The 15403-nt window shown below is 37.5% G+C and overlaps 1 protein-coding gene across 1 annotated transcript in view; it reads right to left on the reverse strand.

Annotated features, from left to right (window-relative positions):
* FBN1 (fibrillin 1) overlaps positions 1–15403 on the reverse strand; it is a gene marked incomplete at its 5' end in the record, with an annotated part of 233753 nt that overhangs the window by 70327 nt on the left and 148023 nt on the right. The window contains 11 exons of the mRNA XM_084240531.1: positions 53–178; positions 1009–1137; positions 1250–1375; positions 2986–3213; positions 5107–5232; positions 6562–6612; positions 7451–7588; positions 7830–7949; positions 8508–8633; positions 9980–10105; positions 11660–11713. Coding sequence (XP_084096657.1) covers positions 53–178; positions 1009–1137; positions 1250–1375; positions 2986–3213; positions 5107–5232; positions 6562–6612; positions 7451–7588; positions 7830–7949; positions 8508–8633; positions 9980–10105; positions 11660–11713 — 1350 coding nt within the window. The remainder of the gene's footprint in view (positions 1–52; positions 179–1008; positions 1138–1249; positions 1376–2985; positions 3214–5106; positions 5233–6561; positions 6613–7450; positions 7589–7829; positions 7950–8507; positions 8634–9979; positions 10106–11659; positions 11714–15403) is intronic.

The following is a 15403-nucleotide window of genomic DNA, read 5'->3' on the forward strand; positions in this document are numbered from 1 at the left end:
CAGAGGTATAAATCGAATGTCTTACCACACAGTAAGTGGTCTTCATCCTTACCTATACAAGCTGAGATGTTGGGGGATAGTTGATGACCTGGAGGGCATTCACAGCGATAACTTCCGTCTGTGTTTAGGCAGGTACCTCCACGGCATAGGAGAGGGTCTCTCTGACACTCATCGATGTCTGCAAAATGGAAATGACCCATGTTCAGGATGCTGGTGGTGCCTTGCCCAGGTCCTCCTGACCTTCCCAGTGCACCCCTGAAACAGCTGTTGGGACTCCTAGCTATTAATGGCTCACAGGCTTTCTCCCTGTGCATCTCACTCAAAAATGCCTGAGAGGAGAAAGACTATATATCCAACCCCCATTGCCACCACCCCTGCACCCAGTGCTAAGGCCCACCCATGGCCAATGACTGACTGATCTGACATGCGTGCATGTAAACTTTTCCTTGCTTCAAAGTGGGACAACCTTCTGGTACCATCCACCTTCCAGAGCTCCCCTGTGGGATGTGGCTAAAGTCAAAATGCTGCTCAACTCTTTTTTCTTCTCTCCCTTCCCCCTGCCCTAACCTGCTTCCCTCACTTCCTTACAGGTGTCCCCTGAGAGAGCTTCCTTCAAAAAATCTCCATCTCAGCCTGGTTCCAAAGGAATCTGATCAAATACAAGCAGTTTAATCAATCTCCTTTTGAGAAATGTTATCCCTTTCCTTGATGTGATCCCTAATATAGTATATGCTTCAATAGTTCTCTTCCCTGAGGTGTCTATTCCAGGCATTAAACTCACTTCTCAGGGACCCAAAACTAGAGGCCACCCCCCACCTCACAGTATGAATCCTTCATTCCTTCTGCGTGTCAGTCTCCCATCACCACAGGCTGAGTCCTGAGTCACTGGCCAAGAAACCAGCGTACTGGGAGAGCAGGAAGCACACAGGAATTAGGCTATGAGTCATCAAAGCTTTAAGGCTGCTCTCTTTTTTTTTCCTTGCACTGATCAAATGGTGACACACTTACCCATGCAGTTCTTCATCATCATGAATCCACTTTCATAGCCTTCATCACACTTGCATTCAAAGTCCCCGGGGGTGTTGACACACTGTCCTCGGCCACAGAGATCAGGCGATATGCGGCATTCATCAATATCTGACAAAAAACGGCAAGTGGCAGCAAGTAAGTGCCAGTAAATTCTTGTAACGACATGTTAAAGGTGAAGCATTCTAAAGGGCATCCCTCCCACCTGAGCCCCACCACCAACCTGTACAGTTTCTTTCCTCGGAATCCAGTGCAAAGCCACTGTCACACTTGCACTTAAAGCTGCCGATGGTATTTCTGCACTTCCCGTGTGTGCAAAGGCTGGGAATCATCTTACACTCATTGATATCTTCAAGAAAGAGAAAATGTGGGATAAGTTCATGAACAAGCAACTGTTTTAAACTCAGGAGGTAGGAGGGCCTTGACTTAAGATATTGGCAATACTCGTTTTAAAGACTGTGGTAATCCAAGAAAATAGGACTTTGCATGCATTTCTAGTCTTTTAAATGTCTACATTTTAGAAAGCATTGTTAAGGAAGCAAAGAGTGTGTTTATTTGGACTCTTAGAGCCAGTACATTGCCTAACACATACTGAACACTTAATAACCATATGTTGAACGAATGCATAAATGTTCTAAATCTAAATCGTGTCTATACTTAAAGCATGTAGGTTATTGGAATATATTGCCCCACAGCAACCAATAGAAAGTGTAGTGGAATGAGATATTCATTGGTGCTTTTTGATGCTTTTTTGGATATGCCTAAATTACAAGAATTTCAAAGAAGATGTCATTTGTAATTCAAATTATTTTCAAATAATGTATGGCATTAAAAACATTTTCTCACTATTATATACCATTAAGCTTTCATTAATATAATTAAAAGATTTCATTACGCAGTAGGAGACAGTATATGTACTGTACGGGTTTCTCCTTATAAGAGCCTTTCCAGTGCAAGACTGAAAGCTCAATAAATACAAATTCATTTCTACAAAATTTTGTAAGAGACAGAATGCAGATTAAACCTCAACAACATCAAGTTATTCCATGGAAATTAATTGTGCCACTGTCTTTGGAGGCAAATCACTCAAGTTTCTTTGAATTTACTTAAGAGACATTTAAAAACTGTCTAAAAACTGTCTCTTTAAACAATGATTTTAACTCCTAGGAATTCTAGGACCACACATTTGGTAGAAAAAAAAAGTCTACGCTTTTTATATAAGGATAATTGAGGGATATTTATATTCCCTGTTTTTATAAGTTGACTTATTTATGTAATCTAATAACTAGCTCCAGACTCTCAAAACTTAACAGGAGACACAATGGGAAACCAGTACAAAATTCTTATACTCAGAACATAACTGGGGCTCTTTGAAAAACTGAATTTCTGTGTAACCAATGTGGTTTTTCCATACACTGAAGTAGACATGTTCTATATCATTGTGCATAAGAAGCTATACCAATTTAGGAACTAAATTAAATGTGAAAGTCCATATTTTGCACATGGATTGTAGATTCTAGCATAATAAACCGAAATAACATTTGAAACATCATAGAACTGTGTTTGCCACAAGAATGAATTTCGCCATATTTGGACAAAGAAGACCTGTCACTGGGTTTCCACATTACTCAGCCTCCATTATCTATATTCAGGTGATATGGGTGCTTCAAATTATCAGATAAAAGGTCATAACATGGCTTTAGCAGATTGGGATAGTATCGAAATCCACTTTAACACTTAAATATGACTGGGATGTCTCATTAAGTCCTGAGATGTAGAAAAAGAAAATCCACTATGGAGTGAGCAATTTGCTCTCTATTACTCAGAAGGCACAAAATATGTGCTGAGATGATCAAGGCATTGACCACAGGGACATAGCCAAAGTACAATAATCGTCCTGTTCCCAGAACTTCCTGTGACTGTAAAAAGAAAAGCAATTTATCAGTACAGCCGTAGTACCTTTGAAGAAAGGTTTTCCATTTGTTATTTCTTTTGTGGCGAAGCCAGGTCCTCTGGGACAGAGCTCCTCATACTCAGGTGTGTTCCTCATAGGACACTCCTCGCATTCCTTGGTACCCCAGGCTGCACCCACAGAACAGCAGCAGGCGTCCATGCGGTGGCGGCCAGCAATAGGCAGAGTACACTCCTCATCGTCGTAGATCAAGTAACAGGTTTCCATGCGGATGTCTGCCAGAGGGAACAGAGGAGGCTCAGGAGAGCTAGTCTGTTTTCACTGCCCCAACCTGCCAGCACTGAGCCAGGCAAAGTACAGTATACATAACACTTGGCTGTAATCTTAGTGACTGAAATTAATTCTTTTCCTCAAAAGTAATGCAAGTTTTGGGGTGGGTATCCCTGCCTTAATAGACTCATCTCTTTGGCAACTCATATTTATTTGTAGCTCTGATTTGTAGAAAGTTTCCTTGAGGCTTTTTTGGGGCTCATTCTACATAAGGAGCAGCATGTGGAGAAATCCCACAATGCTCTTCTCCCTGGACAGACGTGCCCATAACCAATGCATGCAGTCCATGAAGTCCTGGCATAGCCCTCTAGCTAAAAGAAAACTACATTTCTTTAACTTCCACATGTGCTTAAGTGCACATTCTTCACACATGGGATACATCTAGTCCCAACCCAAATTCATGTGATCATGAATCAGACCAGAGAAACACACCAAAGGTCAGAAGACCTGGAATTTGGTACATTCTGGCACTAAGAAGTCACTTGTCTTAAATTATTTAACCCTCAGCCAGAATTTCCACATCTATAAAATAATGTGGTATTCAGCTCTCATGGGAACACTGTGAGGATCAAAGAACATGATCATCTGAAAATTGCAAAGCATAATTAAAATATAAGACATTATTTTCTCTCTCTTTCTCCTTTACAATGTGGTCACTAACCATTCACCTAAGTGCCCAAGCTTCCTTTAATGTTACAGAAAGCTTCTGAAACTTTTATTTAACTTGCCTCTATTAAGATGGATCATTTTAAAATAAACCTTAAAGTGAACACTGAAGCATCATTCAACAATTGAATAACCCGGAAGAGGATTCTCATTAAATGCAGATTGCTCTTAAACAAAGAAGCTAAGACAGAATTAGATTAATTGACATCCACAATTACCAAAAAAAAATAAATAAAAATGCAAGCCCCTGAATTCCAGCTTTTTTAGTCCATATTGCTTACATAACAAACCATAAGTTCTGTATTTAAAGGTTTGTTAGTTCTAATTTGTAAATGATCCAAATCCCCTAACCATTTACTACTCTCTTAACCACCTACAATGGTCCTTCAACAGACACTCTGCAGAGTAATATGCTTTCAGATACATGATGTGACTGAAGGTCATTTGTAGTGTCATGGACTCAGAAACCAGTGATGCAAGGGTCATATCACTGGCAGTCAGAAGCCATAGAAGTAATGTCAGGATAAATCTACTAGACACCACAAAATGACTTTGGGGTCTCAGATTTGCTGCCACTGTGAGTCCACAGGGTGGTTTTTGGAGAATTCAGACTGAATATATCCAGTCTCTTCCACATCATTGTCACTTGGGTTCTAGTAATTGGCATGGAGAATCCCATCATAAGTAGGAGTAACAATCCTTGGTGTTCACTTTTCAAGACTGGCACTCTACTGATACACACAGGGTTTCCTACAAGGACCTGACCTTCTGGCCAGTGGCAGGGCATTCCTATCAGACATGAGCTACAGTATCCAACAAAGCGAAAGTATTCTTTCACCACTGACTTGAAGCCTATAGTCCATGGTATACAGAGAGGAAACAAGAGCTCTGGAATAAGAACTGTGAGGGTAGTGATTTGTGAACTAATTATGTATCAATAAAGGTCAAGAGTTTTTCTTCATTAGCACGTTCTTTACTCTTTTTATAAAAATAAACAAAAACCTTGAGTCAGAAAGGCTATTTGTCCAGGAACCCATCATGGATTCCAGTGGCAATATTGGATTTGGGGTGTATCTGTACTTGCTATTAAGTATTCAGCTCTATCTTGTTCACTGAGTTCTGAATACTCTTTAAGAAATGATCATTATAAAAGTAATAAGCTGATGATTTACCTAGGCAGATCCTCCCGGTGGCATCCAAAGTCATCCCATTGGGACACTGACACTTAAATGAACCCCTAGAATTAACACATATGCCATTTTTGCATACTCCTGGGAACACTTCACATTCATTTATATCTATGAAGGAAAAAAAATGAAGTTAATATATCTGTATAATATCACTATTTTATTGCAGTCATGGATTCACAATTATTCTTACAACAAACATAACAAGTTCACAAAACGAGCTTGACTCCCAATAGTTTGTGTAGAATTTCTAATATGTCTGAATATCAATCAGATTGAGTTCACTTACTATTAAACACACAAGAGTTTTCTTTAGAGAAAGGCTAAGCAGTCCCCCAAAAGTGTATAACTAGTACATACTAGCAATGTCTCAAACTGTTCTGTCAAAGTCTTGTGGTCCCAGCTTAAATTGGGGAAAGTTGCAAGATGCTCATGTTCATTCTCTCATCATTCACCCAATCTCTCTTAAATGAACCAGTTCTTCCCAGTTTGTTTAATGACAGCAGTATGTTCTCTGCACTTAATTTGGAAAAATATTCACCATCAGGTTAATCCAAAGAAAGGCATTTACTTGCCAGTGCCAGAAAAAGGGAGTGTTAACTAAGAAATTCACACACTGTGTCTCTTTTTAGAAGAAATAACTTTCTAAGCCAAGGCTGTTGAAAAGAGTATTCTAAAACTTCCTTGTAAGAGAGATAAATGGAGAGGGGAAATTTACCTTGTTTGTTTTTTTTTTAATATTGTTCTTCAGATCACTTTTACACCAAAATGTGGAGCTGAGGTCAGATAAGTTATTAACAGTGGATCTGAAGCAGAGATAGGCCAAAGAATTCAGTCATCATTTGGAAAGGAACATCTTGGGTGGGGGTTTTTGTGTTCCTCTTTATTTTAGCAGGAAAAAAAAGTTCATTTCATTCCACATATGGGACTAATTGCTGCTTTTAAAATTTTTCAGCTGCTGTGTCATGTCAGGTTGTATTAGTCACCCTGACCTACGTCTATCTGGGACTCCATGAGAAAGAATCCAGTAAACTGGAGAGAATCCACATAGACTTTCAAAAATGAGGCAATAGAATATGTTCATGACCATCAAACAAACAAACAAAACTAGGACAAACCAACAAAAATGTAAATTTTGCAGCCTCAACAAAAACTTCCTTTTTTCTCTTTTTGATAGGTAGCAATTTGAAAATGCAGTCACTCTAAACTGTGTTCAGCCTGAAAGGTTTTAGCCACCTGCTTTTTGGTCATGGTGATCTGACACTGGCAATAGCATGTATATGTTTGTGAAATGAGTATTTGTCATGTTCTGCTGCTCTCATTTCTTTCTCTGCTGAATATTTCTCACTGTGAAGATACATGACAGCTTCATCCAGCCAAGTGAGCACAAGCATTCTTCATGCACACATACATTTATGGTTTATATATAATCAAAAATACCTTCACATTGTGTTCCCTTAATCCTCGAATAGCCTTTACCACAGATGGGATCTGTAAAACAAACAAACAAACAAAAAACAAATTTGAGATAACAAACTCCAGACTTTGCACGGACATAGTTATAACATAGTGTAAGAAACACGCAAGAGGACCTGGAACATGAAATTGGTTTTGTTGCTATGAATAAGTTTGAGGTAACAAAGTGTTCCTGAGATTACATACGTGAAGAAGAAGGAATTATCTTCCTCAATAAGGCTCAATTCCTCTGAGACATTCTTAAAATCCCAAAGCACCCAAAAGAGGGTCAAAAGACTAAGAAGGAAATTGACTTGCTCTTAGTCCTAAAATTAGAATCACACTACAGAATAATTATAACAAGAATAAGGAAAATAATGTTTAGAAATTCAAGATCCCCATGCCCTGCAGCACTCAGACTATATAAATTCATACATTTATAGATCTAAAAATGGAATCAACATAATCATCAGCAAGCCTCTCAAAGTTCAGCTTTGCATCAGATGTAAAGGTTTAGTGATGAATACTAGTTCCTTTCCATCAATCAGTTTTTTGAAAGAAAATCTGTGCCTCTGAAAAGCTCAGAATCCCTAATCATGAGATTCCAAAGATAGGCAATTAGAATTGCTGATCCAGGAAAGTAACACTAGCTAACCACATTACAATGTGGTGATAGAAAATAATAAACCATGTAAATATATAAAATTATTGTCCCTGACACGTCTCTTAGTATCTTATTCAGCAATATGTTTCATTGAGGTCATCAGAATTAAATCTTCTAAAATTCTAATGCGAACTTAAGTGAATAAAATATTGGGCTCCTCCTTTATTTAAAAAAAAAAAGTGACAAGTGAAATGACCACATTTCTCTCACCGACTTGGCAGAGGGTACATGGGCTCCCCCAGGCAGCACCAAGGGAGGAACAGCACTCAGACTTTAAGGTGGCTCCATTGATGTTGATCTCACATCGCCCATCGATGACAGTCTGCCAGCAAGTGCCCTTGATGGTTTCTGCAGGGGTGAAGGGGGAAGGGATGATATTTAATAGGTGTTTAACAGAATCTTCATCAAAAATCCAAACATGTCTATTATTGGACATTACTGAATTTTAGCAATAATAAAATCAGGAAAAAAGGGATAGGATCATTTTTAATCTCACTCATTCATACTTAAGTTCTTTTACAATAAAAGTAGACATTAAATACAGCAGCATTGATAAACATAGGAAAATCATTTCCAGAGAGATAAATACCTATGCAGATGGTTTTTGTTGCATCCAAAGTACTTTCAGGAGAACATTCACAAATAAAAGATCCTGCACTGTTCTTGCAGACGCCATTAATGCAAGGGCTCGATTCACATTCATCGATGTCTAAAACAAAAACAAGTCTACGTTACTGCTTAAAGCTAGAATTGTGCACAAACGAATACTTAAAACTTTGGCCTCATTGCTAGCACATATTCTACATTACATAGTGCAGTTAGCCTAAATATTTCTTTTTCTGGACTAGATGAAATGCCAAAAATAGTAACTAAGTACATCACTATAATACAGAATCTGGCACACGGCTAAATCTATCAGAAAATCTGGAGTAAATGTGGGATTTCTGAGTTATTAATCAAAAAAGCAAGTAGGCAATGTTTTCTTCATCTATTAAATGATTACAAATAAAATTCCATTTGCAACAAATGCAAAAAGAATACTTTCAAATGACATTTAAACACAAAATAATGGCAAGCAAAATAACAATTGCAGGTAAGTACTGTTGGTGGATAACCAAGTGGGTGCAAATGACATTTAGAACACAGAATCTCAACTAAAGTGACAAAAGAGTCTCAAATAGAAGTGGCACTAATTCATTTCATGGTTTTCTAATGGAATTCCAAAAGACAGCAAAGTACATGGTCTAAGAACAAAAAGGTAGTTTACCTTCACAAGTTTTTAGTTCGGGTTTGTATATAAATCCCTTGGGGCAGGTACAGACAAAACTTCCAGGAGTGTTTCTACATTGTCCATTGTCACAAAGCAGACTGTTCAATGCACATTCATTAATATCTGGAAAACCAATGAAAATGAGCTATTAAAAGAGAGATCCCTTGCATGAAATTTCTTTGCTCCTTTACATTAGATTTTAAAGATCATGATGATATAATCAATTCAAGTAAAGAGGTAAAACTCCTGTACCACTGAATTTTGCTTACATATTAGGAAAATAGGACCTTGGCCTGATTTTCTGTATTAAGTATCTACAAAATCTAAAGTCGCCAGACACTGTTCAACTCACTTCATTCTTCAACAGGAAGATAATCTGGATTTTCTGGAAATCATTAATCTTCACTTTATATAATTGCTTCATTATGCAAGAATTAAAAGGACTAATCTTATTGATTAAATGAACCAAATAAATATCTAGAAAGTGATCTATCTTTGATATGTGTTAGTTCCAGGATAAGTGTTTCTTCCTTAGAATAACTTAAATGGTCTCTAATTATGTTATATATTCATATAAAATATGAAACAATCTATAAAGTTTATATTGTGAAGAGAAATTTACACTCAAAATTCAGAAAGCAGAGGAAAACTTGCTTCTAGCCAAACAGGTCCATCTGATACAAAATCTAACTTTCAGATATTACTTACATAATTTAGAAAGTGTAGAAATGACAGTTATTTATATAATTTAGAAAGTGTAGAAATGACAGTGACAGTGTAGAAATGAGTCCATAAAATAGGTTATAAATTCACAAGCAATTTTTTATACATTGCAAGATTCAGATTAGACCATCATTTTGATAAGCTGATAGCCCTAACATAAAGAACATACAAATTTGGCACTGGAGAGCTGCATGGGTTCACAGCAATAAATACACATAAATCAATAACATATTTGTAAAGTACTTAAAGTTTGGGAAAATTGAGTATGAAGTAATGTTATTGCCTGAGAAAACAGCCAGCTAAGAATTCAGTCAAAATAACATAAGGAAATCTAGGGCCATATTGGAAAATCTTTTCAAAGGGCCATATTGGAAAATCTTAAACTTTAATGATGTCAGAAAAATTAAATTAAGAAAGTGAGGGTTAAGATAAAATATTGTAGAGAAATGAACAACAATGTAAGAAAATAAAAAAGTTTAAAAATTAAACAAACAAAAAAATAACCTCACCAAGTTGGGAGGAGGGGACACTAGTGCCTAGAAAACTGTGTGAGAAATGGCTGGAGTGAGTCTTTGATTCCTAACTTCATACCTCTGAACATAATCTGAAATACGAACACATAACTGACCTGATGATAATGGGTCTAAATTTGGATACAAAGACATATCTATTCAAGGATAGTTCCCCCCAAGCAACAAAAGAATGCGTGATGCATTCACATCTTAGAAATAGGTGGAACTTCTTACCAACACAATTTTTCCCAGATGAATCCACCTCATATCCCGAGTTGCATATACATTTGTAGGTCCCACGGAGATTTTCACAAATTCCATTTGGGCAAATGTCCGGATCTAATGCACATTCATTTATATCTGCACCACAAAAGTTTAAAATCAGTAACATTCTAAAGTAAACTTCAAATGTGCTGTCAAAAAAAATAACATTACAATAAATGCAATCAATGACCTTAGAGCTCATGTTAAGGAAGGTTTCATTTTGATAAGAAAGCTTGTGTCCTTTTCCTCACTACAAGATATTTTGAGTCAAATCTTCCTTTCACTAGTTCTTGAGAGGAACTTGGCATTTGAGCTGGAACTACAGGGTTACCAATCCTTAATCAAGCTGAAGGAGAGCTCTTGGACTCCTTCTCATCCTAATACCCCGATGGAAAAATGAATCAACTGCACAGCCCAAGTCCCTACAACTGATCTTTCTGCCACTAGCCAGTCCCTCTTCAATCTAACTTCCACCTGTCACCGGACATCACAGTCTCAAAACAAGGTGACTGTGTCGTGGTTATGCTTTTGTGAGTTCAATAATATCCTCAGAGTTAAAATCAATTATGAACTCTTTGTCTATTTATTTAAAACTTCTCTCTTCGATGAGAACATACAATTCCTTTTTCACCTATGTCGGGATTATCTGGAGCAGCCCTCATCGGTACAATACCCACTAAAACACCACCCGCTCTGGGAAAGCTTCTGCTACTCTGCAGAGTGAGTCCCCCTAGTGCTTTCTCTCATGGAATAATTGTCAAGGATGTTGCAGAAGGACAACCAATGAATGGCCAATCTCAAATCTTGGGGCTCAACTCTTCCATAAAGCAGGGTAACTTTTTTCCTTCTCCAGGTCCCTATCACTATGTATTCCTCTGTAACTCCTTCATTATAGATTTTCTTAGTTCTCTTTTCTCCTTCAAGGATCCCCTCACCACCTCCATCCACACATAACGATGAACTCAATCAAACTGAATGAACTGACCATCCATTCAGCCAGTTTGCTTTTCCTCAGATCTCTGCTGAAACAATTCATTTAGTTTTTTTACTAATAAAAGAATCCCTTCCTCTTTCTTGCCACCCACTTTTTCACTTGCTCCAATCCAACTGTTTAGTTTCTTTTATGGAACTCACATATCCGTGGTTCCAACTCCTACACTGAATCACTTCATTCTCTTCCAATTCCAGTTATCAACCAATTGTTGTCACTGGTAAAAAACACAATATGGCTCCCTCTTGCTATCTCATAAGGATTCTACTTGACAGTTAATAAATCATTCAAAATGGGGATGGGTAACAGCTCACTTGAGCCCATATCTCTAAATTGTACTTGGCAGTGGAAGACTCAGAGGAAGGCCAGGCTGCCCCTTCATGTGAATGAGTGGCCACAGTCACTGTATCACATCCCTAGTCCTCCATCAGTCACCCACGCAGAGCACCCACCCTTCAGTACTAAGCCCACTGTACCACAGCTGCCATGCCATTGGGGGCTTCTAGGTGACCAGGTAGAACATGCAACATGGCCAGAGGGGTGGGTAGCAGCACGGTGTGGAGCGGCCAGCTGGAAATCCAGAGGAAGGCCACAGGAATGGCCACAGGAATGCTCCTCGGCACATGCTTAAGGTAGTAAATTTCAAAACAGGTCCTTACCACTGCCTGCTGACGTCATTCCTGGCCCACTGCTGCAGAGTGCCTGATATTCCGCTGCAATAAATTAACAGATAGTAAATGATTGCCTTGTTTGTGGCACAGCACGATCCTGCCTTGGCTTTGCACACATCATTTCCTCCAAAGTGAGTGGAGCTGAAATAAAGTGATAATGGAAAAGGAGGCATCTCCTGGGGAGTCACCTTTATGCCAGGCTCCCATTTTAAAGGCCCCGTATCACCTAGGAAAAGAGCTTTTAAGCACACAGGCAAGTCCAGCAATTCTGTGCAAAGCACTGTAGGAAAAGGTGTTTTTCCTATAACTTGATTTTGTTCACCAGGGAACACTTTACACTTAAAGTGAAATGTGTCTGCTAAAATGTGGTTTCTTGACTGTTAATAAAACATTTCTCCCACTGTCTTGGAAATAATTTTGTTTCTCAGTTTGAGCTGTTTTGTCAATACAATCAAGCTCTTCCCAGCTTCTCATTTTTCTCTGTAAATTATCCAGCCCCCACTCAAAAGAACAACTTGGGTTTAAGGGTATTTTTTAATGTTAATATTCACCAGAACACTAGATTCATCCTATGTGATAAACCCATAGGAGAGTATTGCAAAATGCAAACACTTTGAGATCTTATTGAAGAAATTGAAGTATACAGAATATGTTTTCAAATTTGAAATATGTTTTCAGATTTCTATCTCTGAATATTGATATAATATTTTACATACAATTCCAGTAGTATTTAGAACACCATAAGAGTGAATGGTGGAGAGTGAAGAGTTAACTGGAATCATACTTTATCCAAAGAAAAAAACCCAAGGGGTCCTTTCAGTTATCCATGGTTTCTGGTAATTGCAGAGATTCAACGTCAAATACAAATCACTTATGCTAGTCGCAGGAGATCTGGAGATTAAGGATGACCCTTTGCAAAGAGGTTCTTAACACCTCTCTACTGAAGCAGAGTTCTTAGACTTCTGAGGCTGGAAAACTGCATGCCTGATGACAGTGAAAGCAATGAGTTATGCAGACAAAAAAAACTGAGGTCGAATCCATCAGCGCCTATGCCTTCTAGCAAATGTAAATTTGAGAAAAGTGAAGCAATCCCTTAATTTTTAATTCCTGCTAAAAGGGGTCAACAAAGGAACAAATAGGAAGGTGTCTGCCATTGTGTATTTGAAAACCAAGGACTAGGAACAAAAAAAAAATACATCCTCCTTCTTCCCTCATGTCAGCAATGAATTAAAACACTCATAAAATACTGTAAGTAATAAATCAGGAAAACAAAATCATGCCAGTTTTGTAAAAAGCACTTTTACAGTTACGGTCAAATTAGATGATGCTTGGTCTAAATGCAGGCAAATTATGTCATTGTTCTTTTCCCATTTGGACAAGATCTGGTACTGGACTATTTTCTCCAGTGAATTCATCAGCATGGGATTGAAAGCTGATGACAGTGTTTATTGCTGGGGGTCTTGGGAACGAGTTCTTTCTCTCTGTTAATTTCCTTTTCTATAAATTAGAGATAATGATACCAACTCACATAGTAGTTCTGTGGATTATGAGAGAACATGTAAATTACTCAGCACCACGCCTGAGCTCAAGCACTTAATTAATGATGTTACTCAGCTAACTCAATGTTGTGCCATGGAGACACGGGTATGGTTACAGATGAGGAAATTGCCAAGAATTACACTCCTGTTGGTTTAACTGACCAGTTTCTGCGAGAAGAAACTGCTCAGCAGTCAGTGAGAAATAATTTCACATATATCTTGCTTCATTGCCATAGCACAAAGGTGAAATTTAGATGTTGCACGGTTGAAGTTTCTTGTTCAATTAACTAAGGATCTTCCTTCTGGATATTCTCAGTACCTTTAAAAATCTCACCCTCTCTCCTGAAACGGGGGATACCCTACATTCAGATCTTTCATGATTTGGAAATTTCAAAAACCAAAGAGGTGCAGAAACCAAAGAGAATGAAATCACTTCCACATGTGGGCCACTTTTGTATAAATTCATTCAAACATGAAACAGAAACTTTAATTCTCTTCAAGAAACCTAGTCCCTTTTGGTCATCTTTTGAGAAACCTATTCATTTTTTGATGTATCATAAGAATTCTTTGAAGATGTATTTAGTCCAGAGGACATGTGAAAACAAAGAACTATATGCATCCAGGCCCCTGGATTCTAAGTTTTGAGTCTTTCATTCATTCACTATGCTAAGAATCACCTGTATCCTCTTACATACTGGGTTTTCATGATATTCATCTATCATGTAAATTCCAAGTACTTATATATAAGAAAAGTATATTGAAATGTCAAAGTAACATACAAAAGGATGATATTAATAATAGAGAACAATAAAGTTAGAAGCCAGTATCTTTGTTGGATAAAATTATACTTGTACACTATGTAATTAAAGTATATAAATATGTATTTAACTGATTGGTAATAACATATAAAATAATAATTTGTATATTATCCAATGGGTAACATAAGCAGCCAGAATAAAGCTTTCTTTTTTTAAAGCAAATTTTACTGACTTGTCTTTCTTTTACAAGACTATATAATTGTGAGAGTACGCCTTTATACTCAACATGTGCACGTTTCACTCCTCCTGCATCAAAGGGCCAGCATGGGTACAACTGTCTCTTACTTTTTGGCTTCTTTCACTCAGAACAATCACCTCAAGTTTCATCCATATTTTCCCAGAAGGCACTACTTCATCTTTCTTAATAGCTGAGTACCACAGAATCAGTTATCTTTCTTAACTGGCCTTCCTCCATTTCTTTTCAATTCTTCCATTTAACTTTTTCTAACATTTCATAACATGTTTTAATTTCTAACTCTATCATTTCAAATGTTACCATTTTAAAAATGACAAATGTTAAAAAAACTGTGAGTTAATCTTTAATTAAGTACATCTGGGCCAGAAATGAACTAATTGGATCTTAGATGTATAACCAAGCAGAGCTACATGCTTTCAATATTAGGTCTAACTCTATTTTAAGACATTAGAAATCAACTGTCAGGCTGCTGTAAAATTATGGGCAAATGTTTTCAGCCTATTGCTTTAATTTCAATAAATTATTTTTGCTTCACAAATAGAAATAATTTACAACTAGAGAGGATCTTCTGGATGACCCAAGACAACTTACTTTGTAGATGAGAAAACTAAGGATCCCTTTCCCATATTATTCTACATTACAAATATGTTTACTAATGTAAGCCATCTCAAATTCTTTTGAAAATAGGTGAGAAAATTCCTAAATAAAAATCCACAAAGAACTAAATCCCCCAATTAAGTAATTTGCCTGCCTGTGGTTAGAGAGCAGAATTCTGACTCACTGACCAGCTTTCTTTTCACCATGCCCTGTCACTTCAAATTGAGAAAAATGCTTTTTCCCTAGGGTTGAATAAAATCATTTAGGAAAAGCACACCTAAATCAACATGAGGGATGTGAACAAAATTCCAAATGGCCTTTTGGAAACAAGTTGTAAATATTCGGGTAATCTGAAAATTATTTACTTTTACACCATGTAAAAGTATGCTTTTATAATAGTTCCTGCAAAATGCAAACACTGTGGAACTACTTTAGCAAACAAGGCAAGTTGCATGTCTTCCAAAGAGCATGAATATTACCGAGCAGGAGGAGTTTAGATGGGAGGCATGGATTTGGTGCCTCTTCCAAATGATTGTTAGGATGGGGTGAGTAATGTGTAATCAGACCCTGCCTAGCCCCTGCC

Source organism: Talpa europaea, assembly GCF_964194135.1.
Source record: "Talpa europaea genome assembly, chromosome: 8".
Lineage (NCBI taxonomy): Eukaryota > Metazoa > Chordata > Mammalia > Eulipotyphla > Talpidae > Talpa > Talpa europaea.